We start from the raw sequence: 25957 nt of genomic DNA, 5'->3' as shown, positions 1-25957 counted from the left end.
GTTGGTGTGTGTTTCCCCAGGTCTTGGGTGTGTAATGTTCTGTATACTAGTCTTTACACTTAATTCAGGATTAAAGTTCACTTGTTGGATGATGGCTACAAGAATTAAGGTGAAACTTTGACTATGCACACTTATAAACAGGATTTTATATGCATAGGATTTCGGCTATTAAGTCTCTACACACGGGGCTCACTGTACACTGCGACCTACACAAATTTCTTCAGTTTCAATCTGATTCTTGCTGTCAAGATGCTGCTGCATTTAAAGTACCAATTCATTATTTGTGTGTAAAGCCTACCAGTTAACCTTCTAAAGGCGCACTGTATTAGCTCGCTGTGTGCAGGACTGTGAGGGGGAGGCCGCCTCTCAGTATGGCATTGTGCTCAAAGTTACGGCGTTTTAAGTAATGCACTATAGCCAGAATGAGGGTAACCATGGCGTAACTAGGGCGGCTAGTGTGATCCGTACGGTTGAGGCGCCACTGCTCGTTTTCTCCCAAGTGTTGATTTGTTTGGAGTTTGCCCCTAATTACCAACAGTGGCATATTGTCAACTTTGTTCCTTCGCACGATGACCGAAGTATGAATTTTGGAAGCGCTTTACAGCTAGCATAACATTCCTAAACTTTTCAAAGTTCACTTAAGTATGTTGTTGTACAACGCTTTGCCTTAGTTTTGTGAAGCGAGTTGAGGCTTTCGGGGGGAATTTTTTTTTAGATTTATTTTCCCTTTTAGCATAGCTACAGTTGCTAAATTACCGCTCTTCCCTTTCTTTGTTATATTTATATTTCTAGATACCCCTCTAAACATCTCGTAGCTAACGATACAGTTGCGATAGGCTTTTTGCAGCAGCCAAATGGCTTATTAAATATTGATCAGGTTATCAGGCTCCATTACCGCTGGTTATGGAGGGTGAAAGTGGTGTAGGATATTGAGGTTGATGTATTGGTATTGTATATAGCGTATTGAGGTACCCTGCATCGCCCTAGGCTCTCCTCGCATCACTCGTTCCACCCTTAACTCGACTCTATACCTGTGATAAAATCTACATTTTGGTGGTTCTGGTGGGGGGGGGTTAGTGTTCAGTTTTCAGATGTGGTGGCCATCTCTCACCATATAGACGGCCTGATCTCGCTTGATGTTCTGTCATGTTTATAGGTATTTTTGTCAGTGCTTTATTTTAGAGGTAATATTAATTTTCTTTAAATTTAAGACGAGGCTTTGTAGTCTTGTTGCCTTTTTCAGTTGGCTTAATGTACCTATTGAACTCTAAAAATTTTACTATTGTAGTCTAACTTTTGCTCTTCTAAATCGGTACTGATTTTACTCAATTTTCCTATACTGATAGAGCAGAGTTCAGACAGGAATCTTGCCTGTGACAAATTTTAGTTTCCGTTATTGACTAGTCATGCGCATTCTCAAAGCTACCAATCTTACCATTTTTAGATGGTGCAGCTGAATGATAAGCGGTATTCAACCCTGGGGAGTTAGAAAGGCTTAGTGGGGGTCACATAAAGAATATTGACTTCCACATCTTGGTAAACTGCGATCGGAACACGAATTCACTTGTATACACAAACAGGTCTTTAATTATAGTCGTGTATTTAAACAATAAAACTGGAGCTTGCAACAATGATGAATCTTGCTTTGCGATTACCTTGCGATGATTTCTGGGTTCAACGTCCACGGGGCCCGGTCCCCAACCAGACCTGGTTGCTGGACCGCAACAACTAGACTGTTGGACTCGGCTGCTTGCAGCCTGACGTATGAATTACAGCCTGGTTCAGATATCCTTTGGACGTGTTTATAAAGTTCTCTTGTGAACATTGTGAGGAGTCGGTCAGTTATGCCCCTTATGTGTAGTGGAAGTGTTGAACAGTCTCGGGTCTCTGGTGTTAATAGTTCTCAGTACCTATTGCACCTCTGCTTGTCAACGGGGATATTCTGCACATCCTGCCATGCCTTCTGGTCTCAACCTGTCAGTATATTTACCCTATACGTTAGTGCTTAGTCCTTTCTTTCACTTTGCATTAACGTTAATCGTTCCTTTAAAACTACTGGTTGGAACTCTTAATATGATGTTGTTTTCCTCTTAAGATGATCCAAAAGAATATTGCAACATTGTGTGAACGTCACACAACTACTCACGCCACGATACTAGTTTAGACAAGCTTTTTAATTTGTAGATTAGTAATTTAATTTAAATTGTGAAGTTTTGATAATTGTGTAGATTGAACTGCTTATTGTATATGTAATTGTATGAAAGTATGAAAAAGCCGCCTGGAAAAAAATTAATAGTAAAGTACTTACTCGCATTATTAATCATGGTAGTGTATCACCAGAAGTTATTGACACATTTTAAATGCAAAAATTGAATGCCGACATAATCAGCTGTCAAATACAGGCATACATAATTCACCATTGCTCCCAAGCTAGTGTTCCTCCCCTCCATGCAATGTCCCATTTTCTCCGAGAAATGGGTATGGCAAGCTTACTTCCCAGAATTGGAGAGTTGATTTAGTAAACATATCCAGGGCATTATTTCTGAAGCCCCGGGAAGGAAATGGCCTCTTAAATTTTGGTATTGGCGCATAGTTGTTTGTTGCCTGCCTTCCTGCAGAGGGTGGGTGGAAGGTGGATTCGAAGCCTAGCTAGAGGCATTTTCAGAGTTCAGCCGTTATGCATCCACCAACCTGTCCTCATAAACAAAGGCCAAAAGTGATTCCAGGCACCCGCCACGCCCCCCGTTTATGAATGGAAAAACAGTTTACACAAGATTCGCAGCTGATGACGTTCGAACATTTACGGAAAAAGTGCTCCGCTGACTACTTTTGTTCGAACCACAATGCTGTAAATGCTTCACCCACGTACCTAACCAGCACCTAAATATGCACAGTATGTTAATACTGTGTTTAACTATTAATTTATATTCGAGAAATCTTATTTTGGATGCACAGCATGTTAAAATTGGTGATTGTGTCTTTGGGGTCGACCGCTGGATGGAATCGACTTGGTCTGAGGACGGGCTGAATAATCACCAACAGAACCTTCCTGTTCATGTGACTTCTTAAGTTGGAAAGTCTGCTCGAAATTAAAGATTAAAGTAGCATTGAAGTCGTAGTTAGTGAAATAAGATTTACAATGTCCGTAGACTTGTATTCTAAGTACTCTACATAATGGTATAAATGGTTCATTCCAAAGTTAATGTATTTAATTTGTGGTGTCGCAAGTCAAATGTTTCGTACCCATTGTATCTCTCATTTTACTTTTGACAATTATGTTAAGTAAATAAGTATAAAAAGTAACGTGAAATAATCAGAGGTTGACAGTGTTGCAAGTAGATGAAACTTCGTCAATGTCGCGCACACGGGGGCTTAGCAGAGCAGTTAAGTATAGTGGGGTTATGGGACTCTCCGGCTGGCCTGGTCGCAGGCTTCGTAAAGGTGAGCGGGTAATGGCCTTCATGACTGCTCCAGCGGAGTGTCCCAGCCTCGTGATACAGCTTTTACTGCCCACTTCACTCGTACGACTGGGCTGCCAAAAGTTTTATGTCGTGTCGGCTAGACAGGGATATGCAGGAACTTCGGGCGCGTTGCACGAATATGGAGGAAATGGTAGGAAAGTTGGAAGATATTGCTATATTTAAATTATAGCTTTTAGTTTGCACCTCAATGTTTTGGTATTGGAGCATACTTCGTAAATTTGAGACACAGCTGGTGAAAACCGGCCTTTCCATTGATAAATATTTTGTCATTTTAAGACTGGCAGGTACAGATATGCAGGTGTGGGTGTGAGGAATGGCGGCGACTCTGCTGTAACGAGCCGGGCGTGGTTGTTCTCTGCGGCAGAACACTTCGTCCACGCTTGCTCGTAGACGTCGACCCCCTTCTCTTAATGGAAGGGTGGCTTTGCATATGTGAATACCTTTCCAAGCCTGCAAGTCTTTCGACCACCACCTTCCTCCCCTTTTTCTGGCACTTAATCAAATGCTTCTTAGCAGACTCCAAGTTTCTAATTTGAGACGGTCATGTAGCCGTATCAGACTTGTCACATTTATCTTGACTTTGTCCCTCCGCTGTCGTCTCCAGTTACTAGCTGGATGTTCATCCCAGTTACCATTTTAACTTAAAGGAAGCATTCTTGGACTTCATCTTCAGTGGCAAAAATTAGTTTTAGCTATAGGTTATTTCGACTAACAGGGCGTAGTCTGTGTAAACAATAATTAGATCATTGTAAAAGGAGCGGGGGGGGGGGGGGGGGGGAGAGCTTAAGAACGAGCTGATATTTTCTCAGGTGTTATTCACAGTCTGTGGCTAAATGCACCACTTCAGTACTCTCCTACTTGAACTTGTGTGTGTCGTGTGCCGGGCGGGTGGGTGGGTCTGCCTTGCCTTGAGGAGCTCGTGGTCTTCCGTGCCGGGCCAACGCACGCTCGGCGAGATCGATGAGGTGGAGACAGTAGGGCGCCGTCTATTGTTGCAGTATACACCTGGCCTTCCGCAGTATTTTGTAATGCCAAGGAGACCTGATTAGTGTTTTAATTTGCAGATAGTTCGATAATTTAGCGTAGTTAAGTGATCGTAAATTTCATGTTAAACAATAGACATTTAATCAAATTTTAGTATTTTGCCTTTGAATAATGTCTTGATGATGCGGTATATTAATATTTTAACGAACTACGAACATGCATGGAGACTTCGTTTTTTCCAGTTGGCGATTAGTGCCTCGGTGCTGTATAGTAAAAATTCCATAGTTTTCCGAATACGGTTGAAATGTTATACGTAGTTCTGATTTTGGCATTAGTTAAGCTAAATTCTTGTGATGCTCTGACGTTGCCTATAAAATCAGGTATTTAAAAATTTGCATATCGGTAATCCTCGCGTCTAGGAAAATCCTCTATATAATAAACTTCGTTCTATAGGATTGGTTTTATTTGTACTGGTAAATATTGTACTGGTAACGTTGTGTTGCGTGAGTGGCAAGGCGTGCTTGAGCAGCTGTTGCACGCTCACTGCTCTGCCAGCACGCAACTGTGTGGGTGTACCCTAGTACCCCCAACTCGCACCCTACACACGCACTCTTCCCCATAATGTAATGAGGTACGCGGCCACAATGCTTCCTGGGGAGAAGTTTAATAAGTTTTACCCATTAAATATGCTCACCGGAAGCTAGACATGACTAATGATTACTTAATGATGACAACTGCATGTTTATTATGGTTTTGAGCAGTAAGTGAAAGGGAATAAGTTATTGTTTTAGTAATTACAAGTACTTGGTTGCAAGTATCTGTTAAAGAAGGTGCAAGAGACACTCCACACCTGGAAAAGTGAGAGAGAGGGAGGAATTATCGAGGGAAACGAGGCCAGGGGACCAGTTATGACCCGTCCCTTTTTTCCCTTTTGAGTAAATGGCCATTTCCGCCGTTATGGTTTGCCCATCCTTGCTTCACGATGTGATGCCTTTCAACACAAGTCTTGAATATTGGTACCCCGCCTGCCTGCCTACGTATAGATGAACTAGATGGTTGTTGCAACTATTTAAATATTAAAATATTTTAGTGCACGAAAGGTGGATTGATCATAGCGGTTTCCAATAACATTTGCTTGGAGTTGTCATATATTTCAGGCAGGCTGACATCCGGTATGCAGTACCTGGAGCGTGTTTGGATCTTGAAACCTAGGTTCCACCTGAAGTGTAAAGCTGGTAACATGGACGGGGAGGGGGGGTTCTATAGTGCAATAACTCGTTGTTATTGGCTCTTGGAGACGAAGCTGTCCCCCCCCCCCCCCCAGAGGGTTGTGAAGAATAGGTCAGAGGGTATGACTAGTTCATCCTAGAATAACCGCTGTGACCCCTGCCAACATGCTTTCCTTTAATAAATATATCCTTACCTTTTTCCGATTCATAAACCTTGTTCAGTTAGTTTATATAGCGCTAGTGATGTCGATAATAATTTCCAGCACTTAAAAAGTAAGATTTAGCAGATTCGTCTAATGTGACTTCTAAACTTAGTGTCACACCTTCGCAACCAACAGCTCGTAGAGAGGACACTTCCTCTAGTCTTTTGTGCCTGCCAGTTTCCAGGGATTGTTGCTCATTCTCCGCTTTCTTACTCCAGACTAGTTACCAAGTGCGCGTCTAGTACTACTAGATTTCTTCAGATTCATGAAGTATAATGGTGCTGTTTGGGTGGAAGTGTGGCCACATCTGCTGTGGGGTGAGAATTGGTCTGGTAACCAGCCGAGCGACCTCTGCTGTCGGCCGTTCATCTCCTAGCGTGCTCCACTATTGTACAATTATTTTACCCGCTAGGGTCTTGGAATAGCCTGCGTTTCAGGGTTTCTCGCCACTTGATTCCCCTTTTCGTGAAAATCTATTTACATTCCCCCGCACACACGGTATTCCCTCACCAATGACCAGTTGCTATATTTGGTATTGTATTCTGCCGCGTGAACTAACACGAGGAAAAAGCCACCCACATGACCATGTCATGGCCGGCGAGGCGGTATCACCCACGCCCGCGACTGAGGTATTGATCTCTGGCAGGCTATGCACAGGGTGCGGTCTGCTGCTGCTCCAGGTCGGTGGGGCTGGCCGCTTCTGCTTCCTCCACGTTCATTACTAACAAGCACCTTAGCTTTGCCTCATTGTAAGCAGGAATACAATTATAATGTATTTAATGTACAACTCTTCGGATTCCAAATTTATGTTCTTGGCAGTCTGAAAGTTAAAAAAAAAAATAGTTCTGCGCCTCTCCCCCCCCCCCCCCCTCAAAGCTTTTGTAGACCATCCTCCCCCCCCTTCCCTACCTGCCTCCGCAATCCTGTACCCTTTCCCTTATTGGGCATTTCTCCATTTTATAGCCTATTCTACTAAAAATATTTAACTTGTGGACCTTCGAAATACTTTCCTAAAGACAATGTAACAATTGTCATTTATTACCGAGAAGATGAACAGTTTCTTTAGTTTTAATTTTATTAGAACGTTCGTCATAAAATTCATATTTTTTTTTAGTTTTGGAACTTCAGTTCTCTTTAAATATTTAATATTTGGAAATTGTAACTGGTTTTGTTGTACTGGTTATGATTAGTATGTAAATTTCATCACGCGGAAAATATAATAGGACTGCAGGCAAAAAAATGGATTAATTTCCCGGCCAGAATAAAGACACATCTACCATATTACTCTTAGATGTGTACTGCCAATGACTTTATTATTCATATTTTGTCTTGGTTGAAAGTTAAACGTTCCAGTATTGCGGTTATCCTTAGTGTTGTTAGCAGGCTTTACAATCTTGAAATTCGGATTTTTTATATTGAAGCGATTTAACAAAGTGGCTATGCTTTATTGGAAAATTTTGAAAATAAAAATAGGCGAATCTGACCATTCCTGACAATCCTTTCAACCACTTTGGTTCATTACTTTCTCAAAGTGGATGGTAGAAATAACCCTTGGGTCATTATCAAAGGGAATAGATGCTGTAGATAAAAAATATCATATCAGACAAATTTTAAGTTTTATACACGTGTACGGAATTGATACCCAATGAAGTAGAAAAGCTCGGGTATACTATAGAACCTGTGTAAGAATGTAACAATTGTTACATACTCGGGAATAGGCCACTATAGATCGAAACAAATATTTGTACCGTCTCTTGGTTTCTGGTATATCTTCTCACTGATCTGACAAATCCTTCTGGTGGGTGACTGTTATTGCGTACAGTCTGACGTGAATTACAGCCCGGTTGATCACTTAACCTTTGAAGGTGTTGATCCAGTGCTTTTGATCTTTTCCAAACTGCCAAAACGTGCAGTTTCCTATATGGTTCTATTTGTTGCACTTGGCGATTTAGTTTGTACCCGGCGCGAGACATTACAACGACGGACATTGTACCCGGCGGCGATTCTCGGTTGGTGCCAAGGGCAGGAGTGCGGGGAAGGACGCGATTGTCGCGTCCCTGATGCTTCAATGTACGAAATAGCCACCTGAACACCAACGGCCAAATTACGGTAGTTTATTGAAATTACAGGACCTCAAGCCAGAGACTTACATGGGTTTGATTAGGTTCGTACGCTTAGGCAAAGCTTCCTATAGTACTCGACTAGTCTCATCGTAGCAGTGGGTTGTGTGGAACCTGCCTTGTCCCCAACAAGCCATCCACCCCAATCCCCTAAAGTCATGTTCACTGTGATACACGATTCCACACCTTATAAAACCAGACATGGGTTACGTTAGCAGTTGAACCTCATGCAGGTTAAGGGAACAGAATCGCTTCTTAAACTAACCATTTATTACCAACGTAAATCATTTACTTTTTTTTACTAATCCTATTGCCTAATAATTAAGATTCTGAACTTAACGTAGAGACCTAGCAGTTTCGTGAAGGTTTAAAGTGGTACACACAATTATTGAACTGCCTACAGGCTGCTCAAAACTTAACCCTTTTCGGAATTTTGATGGTATCAAAAGACAAACCTGACACTAGGTTGGAGTAGAACTCCTCCCAGTACAACTCCCTGTAATTAGGGAAGGCGTGCCAAGCGTCTCAACCATACGTACAAGCAGCAACCTAGATTTTTCTCCCTGTGTTTCGGGGTAAAAGAATCGGTGAAATCACAAGTGATACATCTGAGATGGTCTTTTAGAGCAAAGAGTTGCCCAGAAAGCTGGTTAATACCCCGTTCTGTTCAAAGGATGTTTAAAATTATTATAGATAACCTGTAATGCTTGGTTAGAAACGCGTGGAGTCGAGCAGACGCGGCACCCCTGCAGCATGTTCCTGGCCGCAGCTGCTGCCCTTTACTCGTTGGTTAAGAGGTCGTTCAAAAAGGTTCCTACAGATAATTTCTTGAAGTGCACACTTAGTGTAGTAAAGCAGCAGCGGCGGCGCAGCTGCTACACTACTGGACTAACGTGCATTTGTGGTGAAGCTTAGTCACTTCAGGTCCTTGCTGAGAATGTTTCCAGTAAAGATGTGAATTGTGCTCGTTTGACTTCCAACTCCTGAAGCTGAAACATGGAATAATAGGCTAACTTAGAGAATACCCCCTTTCCTTTGTCTTGTAAAAGTATGAAGTGGCGATACTGTAAAAATTGATACCCCAACAGTTTAATTACTGGGGGGAAGGAAAGTAATTACACGAAACCCGTTAACTTTTGTGGTTAATGGTCACTGGTCCTGTCTTTATTGATTCTTAAGAGTATTTGGTGCGTGATGCATGGATATAAATTGGGACGGTTTCTTAACTTGGGGGCATGAATTACGTCCGTATCGCCACAGTGATGGGTAGAAGAGTAATGTGACGAGTGGAGGAGGCAAGCAGGATGCGGGTGGGTTGTGGTGTATCTGGTGCCACTTGTGGTGGTGCTATTGATCCCGCGCACTCTGTATGCACGACGGCTGACAACACTTTCCTCCCTCCTACTTGTCCCTCTCGGCACACGCACTTGCCCTCGCCTCCCCCGACCCTTTGGCTTTTCTTCAATTAGAGACTGCGGGGAAAACTAATGCATTCAGTTCCGCCACTTCTACACCATTTGTAGATATCATTTTACTCCATTTTATTTCGGGAGACATGGTGTTTCAGTTAAATTTAACTTGCTAGCGCTCAAGTGCTATTGCTGTGTATTTCACACTATAGGAAAGTTGTCTTGTTACCTTTCTAATGGATACTGATCAGACATTTTTCATTTGTGCTGGTGCATACCTACAGGGAGAAAGTGGTGAATCTTTTTCACGTATATCATTTCTTCCAGTAACATCCTCGCCCCAAAGTACTTTGTCGCTACTCTTTAGTCTGACACCCCTTCTGCTACCCCACCTTCCTTAGGGTTATATGGAGCCATCATGTGGCAGGTGTGGAGCACTCGCGTGCACCTTCCTGGCTAAACTCGAGACTTTCCGGATCCTAAGGGATCCAGGAAAGAAGCAGCACCTTTCTCCTTCCATCTATAATCTTCATAGTGTGAAAGCTGTATTGGTTGAACTTTTCATAAAGTTCAAAGGTCCATGAAGTTGCTGAACTATTTTTTTTTTTTCGAAGCGTTGAAAACCTGAAATGTGCACTAAAACGAAATTGGAGAAGTGTCCCTTATATTTCCGTCTGAGAAACAAATCTGAAAGTTACGACCTGCAGGCTATAATGTGAAATTATTAGACGACTAAATGGTGCGACTCTTACTTTTAGGTCGGTATCATAAGAAGCCCATCAAGAAGGGGCTGAAGAAACCCAAGTGCAAACAGCCCAAGAAGGGCAGGAAATATGTTGGTAAGTATGTGGTGCCGTCCACAAGAGGCAGGGCCTCCCACACCAGTTCACACTAATACTATTACATTTTGGTTTAGTGATCCACGTATTTCTGGACATGTCTGGGGTTTTCACTTTTAAAATCAAACGTATAAACTTAATTTTTTTTTTAATTCAAGAAGGTTTAAGTAATCAAAGTCTAGAGCAATTTAGTTTAAAAAGTTGTGCTAATATAATCTCATTTTCAGGAGTGTTGTAACAGCTTAAAAAAGTTGTCGCATGTGTCTGGTCTTGCGAAAGAAATAACATTGTATGCGTACACCTGAAAGTCTAACTTAAACTGTAGAGCTTCACTTGCAGTTTAAAAGACCATACAAAATCGCCAGGAATGTAATACTTTGAATTAGTCTTGCAGCCCAGTAGGATTATTAAAAATAAATTGTATTGTGTAAGTTTGGTTATTAATTGGTCTTGTCAAATTGATGCTAATTTGATTGGTAATGAACCTGTGAATGAGACTCGTAAGCTGTATACTAGTTATTAAAGTTTCACTTGACACTAGATGCCTAGTATGAAACACTTCGCTCCTGACAGACCCGTGTGGTCATACAAATATAACTGTAATAAAGCTGTAGTGCAGCCCAGATTTAGATTGAAAATATAAGAGGTGTTGGTTCCAAATCAACACGCAGAAATAATTTAGGATATCAGGAATCGTGGGGGGGGGGGGGGGGGGAAGAGGGCAGGATAGCCCCATTTAAAAAATGTGGGCTTGCAGTACCTAATCATAGGACAAACATGAACATTACTAACAAGACACGTGAACACCCAGCTTCCTGAACATAAAGTGCATAGCTAGCTAACCTCCTTTTCGGTGTTCAAATTTGTTTCACGATACGCCCCTAATGGGTACTTAATCGGCAGAAGACGGCCATTGCTTGCAACGACGGCTTAACCTAGTTGACCAAATGACCAGGCGGCCTTGTTAGACTGCGCCACGAAAACAATGGTTCCTCGGAACAAAGGTAGATAAGGTACTGTAGTAGTATTAATTTTCTTAATCATTACAAACTGTGATATATATATTGTAGGAAAGATATGAAGAAATGGTATTCATCAGATCTAAATGACTTAATGGGATGTACATCGCCAGAGGATCTAACGTCGTTAACTTCGTTGATCGTTGTCAGTTTTGTTAAAGATGCTTCATATACAAGTTTTAACACTGATAAATACACAGGCTAGGTTTCATTATATTAAAGAATAACTTTTATTCCCCCAGATTTTAAGGTTTGTGATTCAGAATTTCTTCTTGACAAAAGTTCTTCACGTGAAGTTTAAGTTTTCAATATTCCTAGTTTATATTCAGAAGTTAATTTTGTGATGGAGAAGTGTGTTTGATGTAGTGGGAGGCTGTGTAGGGCGACTAGACGATGAGAGCGCTTCCCCATAATCAGTCCCAGCATTGTATTTACAAGCGTCAGAATACGCGATGCTCTTGTCATGTATGTGTGTGTGTGTTTAATTCTAATTATACATTAGCTATATGCACTAGATAACTTTCCTTCTTGCTCCAACTAGATAACTTACCTTGCAATGATTTCGGGGCTTAGCGTCCCCGCGGCTCGGTCCTCGACCAGGCATCTTAAAGGGGTAATTGCGACAACAGAGATCTGCCTTGGTACCCATCTCTAATAGCAGCCTCTTTTTCAATGTCGAGATGCACAGCTGTGCGTAAAGTTACACGTTTTGAAATTTGCCCATTTTAGCGCGGTTGTAGGCCTCACTTTTTTAATGGTACATTTCAGACATTAAATTTCATGCGAAGAACTTATAATTTGACAGGATGGTTCGTAGAATCGTCCAATGAATCGGGTGAATTTTGTTTAGCTTTAAATTATGGTTGTACTTTTAAGACACGGGACATTAGTCCATTTTTTTTTATATAAATATAATGGTTGCAAGAAAAGGTAGGGTGTTGATGGTGGATTGCTGGAAGGACAGTCTTGGAGGCAAGGTGAGTGTGGCTGGGATGGGTGGGCGTGGTGTCTGGGAATTGTCAAGGTCAGGAGCAGGGCGCCACCTTGGCTGGTGGCCCCGCCGGTGACGTAGAGTGCCAGGCCTTCGCCGCTATCGCCCCCAGACCCACCCTAAATATAGATGGCACTAGCCCTGTGAATGTTGCAGTAGCACATGGGGAATAGAGAAAGTGGTCTTGCGATATGGTGGACCCAACATCTGGGAGCATGGCGGCCGAGAATGCAGGCATATGGTGGTTTATCTAATTTCCCAGTGGCCTTGACGTCATTCTAGGTCATCACCGGACATTGAACCCCCTAAAGTTGCTGCCTCTGGCAAAGTTCGCAACCCCCTCCCCCATCCCCTTTGACTACAACACACTAGCCCTCGTTTATCCATTTGACCAGGCTTTAGTTTAGTGGCAAATAAGCAACTTTTGACAATTTGATTTTGTTGGGCTAATTTAAATGGCTAAAAGAAGCGTGTAGGCTTAATTTGCTAAAGCAGCATAGAAATGGTTAGTTGTATCGAGTACAGGTTACACGAGAATAATGGTGGGAGCCGACCAGGCAAGACTTGCTGCCACTGTCGCATTGCAGGGAGGCGATGGCTGTGTAGGGCGTAGGCTCGTCACAGCTCTTAGTTTAACTCTTGTATTCGTATTTTTTGTTTACTCATTTCATTCCGGAAATGATTTATCCTGGATGTTAATAATTACCGAAGGAATGATTCATTGTGGCGGAGAGTATCCACTTTAGTTTGTCACTTGTTGAGTACCTGTTGCCCATCACATCACGCCAGGCCCCATCCCCTCCTCCCACCCCACACAAGTGAATAAAGTTTTCTCACATTACACCATTTCACTTGTTGGCCTTTACTGCTTTTTATATATATTTGCATAAATTAAGTTCATAATTAGGTAATGAGCCTGTCAACTTGTAATACAGTACCAGCAAACACCACTAAGGACCCTGAGCCCTACTCACTACCTTTCAACCCACCAAAATTGAAATGGGTCAACAATTGCCACTGTATCCAAGCACTGATTAAAATCCCCCAACTACACCTAGTTGAGAGGTGGGACCAAGGAGCCAAAGCTAAATGGCCACAAGCACAACTAGACAATTTATGTAATTCCAAAAGTCACTAAATATTTTAATAGGTACAAAGGAATCATTATGCAAAAAGTGTGTAAACTTTGCATATGGAACCAGATATTTATAAAGATCTACAATATTTAATGTTTATTTTCCTTTGTTTAAATTCGTAGTGTAAGAATTCAAATCCCCAGTACCCTAAAGGATATAGCAAATTTACACATTAAATTTGTTCTAAGAACTTATTCAAAGTTTGCCTTTGTAATTACCTGTGTAGGTACAGGATGAGCTACACTTGTGTACAGTCTTCCAGTGTTTTTGTTTTTCCTCTTAACGGTTTTGGTGTTAAACAAATTCAAATTTTCTAAAACTGCAAAATAAATATTGTTCTTTTGGCCTCTTTGTTTCTTTGGCTTGAATATGACTTTTGTTCTTGCAAGTTGCAAAAATCGTACTTTAGAAACCTTGTGCTATTTTGTTAGATATCCATTTTCCCTTTTTAGCCTACTTTTGACTAAAATTGTGAAGTAATGAGTGAGTAATTTTCAGCCATGCTTTTCTTAGCTCAACATCCTAGTTATAAATATCTAAAATTGTTTTGTATAGTACTATATTATAAAAATGCTTTAATAGTAGTAGTGCTCATTGCTGTTTAAATTTTCTTTCTAGCCACCGAGATCAGGTGTGAAGAGAAGTCTCGTGGTGGAATGTGCTACGAGGTGATCCTTGCAGAACCATCTGCTGACAAGCCCGCACCTACAGCAATCTCCTCCCCACGTCCCAAGAGTATGACTGCTGATGAGATTACCCAGAAACTGCTGCAGGCTGAAGAACGCAGGAAGGTATTGAAATTTATCAATTGTGTATAAACGTTCAAATGTTAAAAAAAAAATTAAATAAGCTTTAGAAAGCATAAATTTAATACAGTACTGTATCTAAAAAGTGTCATCTTTCCAGTCCGTAGAGGCCTCTCGCCTTGCTAGCGTTGGAGAGCGCATGACACGTTTGGAAGAAGCTAGTCGCAAGAGAGAAGAGTCTACTGCTGCTTTCATTGCTGCAACCCAAACTGCCCTAGATGACAAGCTTGACACAACCTCCAATAACCGTGAGGCATACCTCAACGGCCTACGTGCCAAGATCTCAGACCATGTGAGTTGGCAGTAGATGTGGAATTACAAATTCATGTGCCTTGAAATTGCACTTAGTCTTTTTAGGGATAAGCGCACACACTAGCTACATCTGTAAAAGTTTGTCAGTTTTGAAGTACCTGTATAAAGGTACTTGGTATTAATTAGTATTAGGATATTTAAATAAAGCTAATTATATTTTTAATCTATACAACAAATGTTTTAAATTAATATGTAGGACACTTTGGTATGCATACGTAGCCTACAGAGTTGGATCTAAACTTTAATCTTGAAAACTGGCAAATATTATGTACAAAACATGCACTGGGTTAAATAAGCCACTATAATTTACAATTAAGTGTGCCATTGCATGTCATTCTCATGCACCTTTTGTCTGTGGTATTGACAAGGAATGGGCATCGTAATTCTAAGCAATTATTGAGGAAAATTATCACTGATAATGAAGTCCTAATAGATCCTTCCAGAATTTCTACTAGAAGCCTGCCATATTCCAGTTTTCTGTGAATAATAATCACAATATTGATGCTTCTTTACCCATGTTTGCAGATTCAAAATGTAGGAGTAGAAAATGGAGGAAGGCAAATTTCAGGAAGATGTTCACGTAATGTGGCTATAATGCATTTAATCCTACCAATGGCAAAGTAATGAAGCTGGGTGCACAGAACAAAACTGACCTGTAGGTAGGGACATCGGGTAATCTGTCTAGTAGACATCAGAAGGCAGAGACTGTCACACACCCACTACTCGTAAGGGGCATAACTGGCTGATCCCTCAGTGTTAGAGAACTTGATAAGCACCTTCAAAGGATACCTGATAACCAGGCTGTGACTCGTACGTCAGGCTGCGAGCAGCAGTCAAACGGCCTGCGTAGACCAGTCGAGCAACAAAGAGGACTGGCCGAGGACTGGGCTGCAGGGGTGTTAATTTCCGAAACCACCTCGAGGTAACCCTGTGGGAGGAGAAAGGATGAACTCCCGTTAAATGTTCCCAAAGCCTACATTTATGAACAATCTGGGAAAACAAATTTCAGAGCCCTATTTACCACTGGAATAATAAAATGAAATAATTTGTGCTAGCCCAACTCTCAACACAAGGCAAGCTAGAGAAAGTGCAGGTATAGTCTACTAGGCTTGTCCCAAAGGCACGAGTAGAGGAAAAAAATTAAATAGTCTCGAACATGATATGTACCATCAAATACTCTAGAGCCCAGGTTCATTTCCTTATGGTAATTAGTTGATGTATAGTACCAAAATAAGCCACAATATATACTAACTGCAGTAAATAAATGATATGAATAGTAGACATATTCCGTATGTGGATGAAAAAAGTACAGCCTACCTTTTGGGGTACTTGGGTTACCTTTTCCTCTTCATGAATAGTAGGCAGAGGTGTGATTATATAATTCACTACTCTTAAGGTGGAGTATTTTTCACATTTAATTTAAATAAATATATTAATAAATTTCATGTTAACCTTCTATTTCTTTCAGCTGAATAATGTAGACAGTGTGCGTAAACAGTTGGAAGCTCAGACAAATGAACTTCGCCAAACCATTGAAGATAAACTGCGCTCTGCTGAAGAAAACCGAAATGAGAACATGGGAAAGATGCTAGAGAAGCTGAAGGATCATGTTAGTGTTGACTAAATTAATTGAGAGCATATCAAATTTATTCAAAAGTAGAATTGAATTACTGTATGAATTGGGATGGAGATGGTTTTTAATACTGTTTGTAAAATGTCTCCTTCCTCTCCTTATATATGCATTTATTTTCAGGAGGAATATGCTCAGAAGGTTCGCCTAGGACATGAGGAAGCCATTCGGCATCTAGAAGAGAGGATTCAGGCCAAGTTGGTTGTAGCAGAGGCAAAACGCGAGACAGAAATAATGAAGAAACTTGAAACACTTAGAGAACATGTATGTGCATAATGTATTTATTCTTGTGCTCGTATGTGTTTAAGAATGGCAGTTTGCAGGCATTAAAGCATTTTAAAATAATCTATTTATGGTACTGTTAAATTGAAGTTAAATTTCAACTCTTAAAGCATAAAAGTAACTTGGAACAATTTTCAAAATAGAATTGGTAATTACCAACACTTTCACAATTTGCAAATGCATTCCGTAGTTCTTAATCTATCAAAACACAATTGTGTGGGAGGCATTACCTCTAAAGAAATGCTGAAATAAAAAAATCTTAATGGGAACCTGAGAATCATGATTGGTAGGAATCTTAGTTTAGAATAATAAATGCAAGGAATGAAACAAATAGGGTACTTCGATTTCTTCTTAGACCTCTAATATTCTTCGCTATATCATGCCCTTCTTGGGCTCGGTTTAAGTTGCGTATTCCAGTATTGGTCACTATACTATAGAACAGATTAAAATTCACTTGACCAAAGTAATCATAGGAATTGGAATCTTCCCTTATGAAGATAGATTAAAGAAAAAACGGTAAATAAAGGAAAGGATACGAGAAAGGTATATTGGCACACGATGTAGCTTAAAATAATGGGTATAATTTGGAAGTTTACATAAAGGAAATGGTTAAATGCTAGTTTGAAAATAGGATTGAAAGTTCATGTGAAAAAATTACTGGACAAAATTAGGGGTATGATCACTAGATTGTTTAAATCAAAAGGTATACTTTCACAAATTTGTGGGTATAGTGATTATATCCTTGATTACTCTTGTACTGTATCCACTTTAGTGAAATATATTGATGTTCTGGCTACATTTTGAAAAGAGTTCAAATGCTTGGTAAACTCATTTGTGTTACCATATTTAGAAAGCTCTTGTCCACCCTGTCATTTTCACTACTTTGTTTGGCGAGTCTGCAGTGTAGCTATCAAACCAGTGCAGAGACTGGTACTGCAGACATCCAGAACTACCAGGCCTTGGAACTTTCAATGTCTACCAACTATATCTTGATCGGGAGGGAATATGAGAATGTTAGTCCCGAAATGTCAAAATCGTCCAGAAAGCAAAAGCCATGCAAAACTTTCTAGCGTTTGTTCCTTCTATAGTTGGACTAAAACAAGATGTAGTTGAAGAAAGCCTTAGGGCTTACTTTAATGTATCCTTACCCTATTTTGACTATTTCATATATTTATGAATTGAATGTGTCGAGATCCCTGCTAACCATGATGCTTGGATCTCTCGTATTCAGACTGTAAATTCAACATGGCTCTGATATTTGGTAACTATTATTACCTTGGTTCAGTGCTTCACTTTTAAACATGAAACAATCTGCCATTTGGCAAGTGCTTCACTATCCAAATTTGGGCATACTCCAACTATTTGCTGGTTTTTGCTCCCACTTTACAACACCCTCATTCTTGCTTATGTCGTACTTTGACAGTTACCCCTCCTGTGGGCCCTGTTCCCTTTCACCACCTTCCCCTTTCTGTATGGTTGTCTTCCTTGCAAGGTTCTCTAGATTTTTGTTGCCAGTGTTTCTCCTTATCATTCCATCCTTGCCCCCTTGGAGGGGATCCCTCTTAAGTTTTGTAGAACCTTGACCTGCATGACAGGCATTTTTCCTTGCTCACTTCACACTCCCGCTCCATCTCAGTCTTCACAAATGGGTTCAAGTCTGATGATGGTGTAGGCTTCTCCGTTGTTTCTCAACCGCACCCATGTCGCCTGGCTGCCTGCCTCAAGATACTAGAATCTTCACTGCTGAACTTTATGCAATTTTGTTTGCTCTTAAACTGCTTTCTCGCCGTAATTCTTCCCTTGATGTTGTAGTTGACTCGCAGTGCCCTCATGGCTCGGGAGTCCTTTAATCCTGTCCTACAAAGAACACCGTTTTTAACTCCTATGCGTTAAAAAAAGTCCAAAAGTTGTCGTACAAGAAAATGGAAGAGGCTTACTGAAGTGACGTACTGTCCAATTTTTGGGTCCTCTGGTAGGTTAGGAGAGGACACCTTAAATAGACAATTTCTTGACATTGGGAAACCTTAGGACGACAGGGTGGTGTCACTTAAGTTTCTTGTACACGAGCTCTCTACTGTACTTAACGACATCAGTTGCTTTAGCCTTTGGTTTTCTTTGTGATTGTCCATTAATAGAAGCGTGCTATTGCAAGAACCGTTAATCTGTAGACATGTGCATTACTCGTCCTGTCATGCTCTAATGATTACATTTCGATGTTAGGTGTTGTGCCTTGTTTCATTCCAGCATTAGTGCTGGACAAAACTGCTGAAGTTTCTTGAATGTAACGGTCATCATAATTTTATCCTTTTTCTTATTACTGCATACAGTACTTACCAGAGCTCTGCAAAGCACTTTACTGAAAATTCTGTGCATCATTTAAACACAAGGCCTAGTTACTAGGAATTATGCGTTTACAGTTCATTGTGTTGAATTATGATTATGGTAAGTGGTTGCCCGCGGGTTTTGATTTTTCTTCATCTCCAAAAGATGTACTTTGGGAAGTGCTAGACTTAAGTTTTTGTTTTGTTTTTCTTTTCCTTCCTCCATCCTCATTTTAATTTATTTTAATTTTTTTAATTTTTATTTTTATTTAATTTTTATTTTTGTTCCTTTTGTGGCAGTCTAATAAAATCAGTGAAGCTCAAGAGCTTGTCACAAAGAAGAATGAGGAAGTCCAGAGGCAGCTAGAACAGGAACTTGCTGCAAAGGAAGAACGTTTGCGTAAAATTAGCAAGGAAAAAGAAGCCAAGCGACTGGAGAATACGAAGACGATGTCAGTAAAGTTGGAACAGGTTCAAGAAAACCGTACAAAGGAAGAAGAAGAATTAAAGAAGAAAACCTTAGAGAAACTGGGGCAGAAACTTGATATTGCAGACAAGAACCGCATGGAATTGGCAGAAAAGGCACGAAAGGCAAAGGAAGAAAGTGTGAGTGAAGAATAATTGCCACTTTTGGGTCCTATTTAGAAGTTTTTTCTTTTTGCATTTTATTTAGTTTTTTTATTTAATGTCGCCTGGTTTACTTGCATTACAGTACAATACCTGTAGTCTTAAATGTGTTTTTCTCTCCCACAGGATCGTAGAGCTGAACTCGTTCGAGCTAACAAGGAACGACTTATGGCTGCTGAGAAGCATGAAACTGCCTCATCTGGTTAGGTCCCTTGACCCTCTCCATTCCTCCCACCCACCCATTCGGCCCAAGGAACCCACAAAGAATTTCACCAGAACCAATAAGCAACACAACATCCTAGTGAGATTACATCTCATAAGCCAGCAGGCTAGAGAAGAGCAGCTCTTCTTGAAAGTCTATTTTTGGCCATTATACCATTCTGTCCCTGCCCATCCATCACAATCCTAGTGTAACCCATTTTGAGTAGATGTTAGGAAAATGGGCTATTAGAATAATATATTTTCCTTCCCCCCCCCCCCCCCCCATCCATTGCTCTGAAGTTGAGCAAGTTGAAACTACCCTCTCACCCTCAGGGCAAATGGTGGTTAGTATTGTCTTCAGATTTCTCGCAGATTTGATGTTCCCCTTGAAGCTAATCGCCCCATATCTAATTTGCCTTCTAATGTAGATTCCAATTGAATCTATAATGCCACATGCAGTGATGTTAGCTTGTACATGATGCCTATGCTCAGCTTTAACATTAATGTCTCTATTTACTGCTGGGTTCAGAGTGATAGGTAATGTTAAGGTTAATGAATATTTAGATAATGCCTCTTACTGCCAATTTTATAATTTTGGAAGTGTCTGTCACATGTTTCTGATCATTTTACTGACAGTGCACTGACCAACAGAAGTAGGCATTAATGTAGAGACAATTTAGATTATCATGATTCATAAACTGGGATGTCTGTAGGGTGCTGGATGAGTGGGTGAATTTGGTGAATGGAGGTCCTTGGTTATTTAACCCCCTTTCCCCTTCCCCCCCAAATAAGAATGCAGTAGTTGTCCCAGGATGAGAGAAGACCCCTTTCCCTTGTATACTTCCTAAAAACCTGTCCACACTGCCTTCTGCTGTCTCGTGTTTTGCGGCAATCACATCCTTAGCGCCTCCTGCAATAGGTTTACATTGCTGTACATCAATGTCCTTGACTTCCCAACTGTTTCCAATATCCAGTGATATTCTCAATTAAACATTTAACATTAAGAGTCTTGTGATCTGTCTTTAGTTTAAGGATTTTTCTAGCCTAGATTGAAACTGAAATCCTGTATTCTAAGACTGCCTTGTATCATTAGGAATACAGGTTTTAGTTTTCATCTTTGTACATTATGTAAAGATATTTTTTAATTAGTTCTAATGAATGAAATTTGAAAGCTTTTGCAACCATTGACAATTTATTTTTATTCTTTGTGTAAGTGATGTATGTAGCAAAGTTTGTGCTAATTACAGCACCAGTAATGCCGAATGCTCATCGGGATACTCTCCATAAAGTGATAAATTCAATGTTATTTTCTAGACAATACATTTGCATAAATTCTCAGCTAGAATTGCCATGTGTGGTCATTGTTTATTAAAGTTTTCGTAATTTTCATAAGCTAGTTTTAATTGGGTCTGTATTAGTCTTTTATTAAGGCTAAGCCTTGCCAGTTTATTAAGGTTATGATTTTATTCCTCGAGAATTATTATAATTATGAAGGTCTAGACTGGGAGATCTTGGTTTAATTGTACACGAATTTTTTTTTTGTAAAGTTGATTTTATAATTTTTGAATTCTCGAAGGAATTCAAAGAAAATTCAAATTTAATGTTTTAATTGGAGCATTTTTAAAATTGCTATTTGTTTTCAGCAAGGTTGTGCCTAATTCTTCAGCAAAATAGTTTGGGCTAATCTCTCACCCTGATATTGAGACAAAGGCATCTCATTGTTCAGGTTTCCTGAATGGACTACTGAACAGTTTTATTACAAAGGTCTGAAATATAATGGCGTCACTTTCGTGCAGATGTTGCTCCACTGCACAAACTAAATTTAATTTTTTGCTTTTATTGTTTTGGTGTTGATTTAAGCTAAAGCATCCTTTGTTTTAGATCTTGTAGCAAAGCATATAAAAGGCACTTGTAAATGTGGAAACATTAATGAGGATTAAGTCTTAATTTTTTTGTATTTTTGACATTACCTCATTTAAATAGTGCCATTTGATTTTGCTGTGACTTTAATTGAATGTCTATTTTTGCATACCAATGTTTGTAACTGTGTTTGTGCATTTGCAGTACATTCCACATTAGTGCTTAATAAATGGTAGTCCAAATTACACTACTTTTAATATCCAAGGTAACATTTTATTTATGTATAACACTTAGAATATTTAGTCAGTTGGCTTGTCTCTTTCTGGATAGAATTTTCCATATCTAATGTGTTAATACACTACTTTTGTTACTAAAGAAAAAGTACTGAATTGTCACTAACCACAAAAAAATATTGTGAACAATATACAGTAGTTTGTTTTTGAATGGAATTCATAATGTCTTGGTTATAAATTGTTACTTTTTATACCAAAAACATGCAAATTAGTGCAAACGGCCACAATCGGTGGGTAATTTTAATTTTGAAAAATGCCTAGGCTTGATCATGGTAAATGCATCCATTTAGTTTGACAAGCACCACTGCATTAAATGCCATTAGATTTCCTAATCCCGTCCGGCACTAAATTCAAACCAGCTCGTAAGAATATAGAAACTTAACATTTTCAAAATGCCCCACATTTATTAGCAGCAGTGCTGTCTCGTAAACAATTAAAAAAAAATATATATATATACACATACCCTGACATGACTGCATTTAGCATCTGGTTGCTCCTCGCCTTGGCCAAGCCAACCAGATAGTGAGGGGGTGTACTTCCATCGACACTACCCTGAAGGGTGGGTCGGCGGTATCGGCTCGGCTTTGCCTTCGCCATGGTGCACAAGACATTCTACCTTTCTAGGACCTAGATTCACAAAATGCCATGTATTTAAGTAGCTGTGCTACAAAGGTTCTAAAGTACTGGGTAAGAAGTCCTATGTACGATTTAAGAAAGGTGTTTGCACAGTTATTTGCAATTTTAATGTAGTGCACTTGTCTCGATAGATGTCACTAGGGCATTTTGTTTGGCCAATCAGAGAGGTAACATCGTTCATCTTACTGCCTTAGCCAATCACGAATGCTGGGTCATCGATCGTTACCAGTCACTTATTTGTTGTATATTCTTGTAAAGTTAGTTTATTTAGAAGTAATTTTTTTTTTTAAAGTTGTACAGTTATCACCGACATTGTAGTAAAAAAGTTAGTTTTCCTTATACTGTATACATAATTCTAAGATGTAGCATGGCATGTTGGCTCCGTCTAAACGGACATCAAGGAACACTAAAAACGTGCAACTTTGCTCTGACAAGTCATATTCCTTATGATGGATTCATAACTCGTCCTGGTGGCATATAAAAATGTAGGCCTTACTAACAGATCTGTATTCATTAGTGTGTGTATCAGTGTAGGGCTTGGAGGGCAGAGATGTGATATGTCGACACTATATTTACCTGAAGGCCACTAACACTAGTGGCCTCGAGGACAGTAAGCCGGTAACCCCCGAAATCATCTCAAGAAGCCGGTGGCTTTCCAAAGGTCTCTTTCCTCCCCCCCACCCATTTACCTTGATTGTTTCCTGTTGGATTTTAAAACCTAACGGTTTTGGCATTTGCTGCTTTGGCAGGTAGGCTGTTCCATGGGTTTTTAACCCTGTAGATGAAGACTACCGTTTTTAATCCTACTTGAGATTCCTCGGTAATAAAGGTTTTAAATTATAGATTGTATTATTATTACCAGTATTATCCTTACTAAATTATCAATTCAGGCTTGTCTATTTAAATTCTTAAAAATGCAAATCATACACACCACCCAATCTCGTGCTATTTACATGTACAAAACCTATCCCTAAATGTAAATCGTGATCTAAAAAACTTCCTTGGTTGATGTAATAGAACCCCCGAGGAGCACACCAGAAATAAATCTGATATTCTAGGTATTTTAGTGCTGTGCAGTTTTAATTTTGGTACCATTCTCCAGAGACCTTATCACTGTATATAAAGCTAAAGCTACATACTGTGTATGTAGCTTTATATTATCATACTGTATAGGTGTTGAAGAATTTAGCACTACACTGTTCACTAGCTATGACAACAATTTGGCAACTTTGATAAGTTAACATCAGTTGGTGTAGCTGCCATGTGTGATGCAGGACAGGAGTATACATTAGAAGGTAAGGTAATAAAGAAAAACAAATAACTTTTACTTCTGTCTTAAGACTTTGTGTTGAGGATCAAATTAAATTTGTTTAGGTTCAGTTGGTATATAAAATATTAATGCTAAGTAAAATTGTATGGTACAAATTGAAATTAGCTTGTTCATTAAAAAAGTAAACACATTTATAGATCAAGGTTTGTATATTAAACCAATTAAGCATTTTGTAGAAGTTATACTTTTCACTACTTGTTATGCAAATTGAGTTTGATATAAATATTATTAATAGGATATGGATTATATAAACTTTTTCAACACTAGCAACACTACTTTATTATTTGTTAAGAGAATGTCACAAATTAGATGGGCAATCCCCCACACAGGCTAACTTCATTGCTAAACATCTAAAGTTCATACATGTTAACCATGGGTCATTAAGATCTGATTTTGGTATGTAATGTGCATTGTTAGTCATATTTATTTTAAATTGTTCAATACAGGTATATCTTGAGATTTCACTTGCGTTTCCAAATTCCTTGCATTACCTTAGCCTGAACCGAGAGCTAGAGCATAACTTAGATGATAAGGTAATTATCAAGAGAAAATACAGAAAAGCCAGTATAGCTATATTACACTTAAAATGGATATACAAAAGATGAGAAAAACATGATAAAGAAATATTCGTTTTATGATATTTTTTTTATTTAAATAAGTGCATAAATATTTTTACAGTTGACAGGAATTTTTTTATTCATAAGTGCAATTATATGTATCTTTTAAAAGCAAATTTATCTCCAGTGAATGTATTTGCCTCAAATCAAATAAGCTGCCCCAGCTTATAAGGCAACTAAAATAAGCATTCCTCAAATAAGTAGCTGCCTCACCAATTGGTGATAATTTTTTTGGATCCGTGTACAGCAACACCATACAGTAATGGGTATCCAGAAAACAGAAAGCAATCTTGTAATACAGTCTGTGAGATGAAACTACCCATCTGCCCCTTAACCCCTTCAGTCCCCATCCCATTCTCCCCTGCTTCCCCCTCTCTTTTTAACAGGCCTTAATGTTCAGTTATAATCATAATTACAGGTCTTAAGTATTCAATGACAAAACATTTTAAGCTGCTAAATTTTAACTAGAAAAAACGGTTACCCAACATCATTTTGGCAGCATATTTTTCTTTTAAGTCTTACCCAGATTTAATTTCAAAATAAATAAAAACAAACAAAATAAATTACAAGTGGGTAAGTATAGCTAGGGTACACTCTTACCTATACTTACTGCTAGGTGAACAGGAGCATTAGGTGATAGTAAATCTCCCACCAGCCCGGGATCATCACCTACTCTCATATTTCATGTTCACCAGTGTTTATTTACTTAATAATTGCTGGAATAATATCTTGCTATTATAAACCTAATTATAATAATATAAAATACATATTACAAGTTACAAACAGGAACTGCATATATAGCTAACATAAAGGACTCACGAAATATAATGTTGTTGATTTAGTGGCGACGACGATCGTGGGATCGGATGTGCCCGGCTGCCCGATACCGGGAAATAGCAAAGAGGGATGGGGTCCCTACAGTCTCTTCAGGCCACAGACCCTACAATCTCCGCAGGTCACATACTTTACAGTCTCTTCAGGCCACGAACATGACGGATGAAGCGGAAGGTATGGCGAAGGATGTCATATCGTACGTCTTCGTCTCTCGCACCTGCCCCGTCAAGGAGAACGGGAACTGTGAGGCGGGAAATATTTCAGCTTACGACCGGCACTCTGTAGTCTGACGCGAGCACTGTGAAATCTAGTGCAGTAAAGAAGGTGTTCCCCTGTATCCTTCTGGGTCTTAAATGCCTTCCTGAATCCCGACGTAGCCGCTACGAAGATGGTAAGAAGGAAAACGTTTCTAAGTACTTGCGTAACTTGCCAGCCACCTCATTGGGGGCCCAACGTCCAATCAGAAGTTCAGTCTGGACCTACTTCAGACGCTGGTCTTATACCTGCTCTGCTGAGCAGGTATAAGAGGATTGCTGCGTCTGACAATAGTTTGTCCGTCACAACTCTCAACTCGCTGTATGCTGCAAACGGCTTAACAACCTTCAGAGTTCCCGAGGACAGTGTTTCCTACACGGCAGGTGCCTTCATCATCAGCGGAAACCGCCTCGGCAGCTACACAGCCTGCAACACCTGATTTTACCCCTCTATCTGACCCAGTAAATGAAGACGACCCTCCAGCCCTTCCTGCCACTTCCACGAAGATTACTACCGACGTTCAACGAACCATGGATACGCC

General features: G+C 39.8%; 1 protein-coding gene across 5 annotated transcripts in view; it reads left to right on the top strand.

Annotated features, from left to right (window-relative positions):
* Positions 1 to 21694, top strand: part of stai (stathmin) — a 50473-nt gene extending 28779 nt beyond the window's left edge. For 4 of the 5 annotated variants that reach the window (XM_069331837.1, XM_069331836.1, XM_045740044.2 and 1 more), the window contains exons 3-8: positions 14031 to 14203; positions 14319 to 14510; positions 15999 to 16139; positions 16284 to 16424; positions 19064 to 19369; positions 19517 to 21694. In XM_069331837.1, coding sequence (XP_069187938.1) covers positions 14031 to 14203; positions 14319 to 14510; positions 15999 to 16139; positions 16284 to 16424; positions 19064 to 19369; positions 19517 to 19597 — 1034 coding nt within the window. In that variant the 3' untranslated portion in view covers positions 19598 to 21694. Of the gene's footprint in view, positions 1 to 10185; positions 10267 to 14030; positions 14204 to 14318; positions 14511 to 15998; positions 16140 to 16283; positions 16425 to 19063; positions 19370 to 19516 lie in introns of all 5 variants that reach the window. The other variant, XM_045740043.2, reaches the window with a different exon arrangement.
* The last annotated feature ends 4263 nt before the right edge of the window (positions 21695 to 25957 follow it).

Source organism: Procambarus clarkii, chromosome 26 (genome assembly GCF_040958095.1).
Source record: "Procambarus clarkii isolate CNS0578487 chromosome 26, FALCON_Pclarkii_2.0, whole genome shotgun sequence".
NCBI lineage: Eukaryota > Metazoa > Arthropoda > Malacostraca > Decapoda > Cambaridae > Procambarus > Procambarus clarkii.
This window is presented reverse-complemented; position numbering and strand designations above follow the sequence as displayed.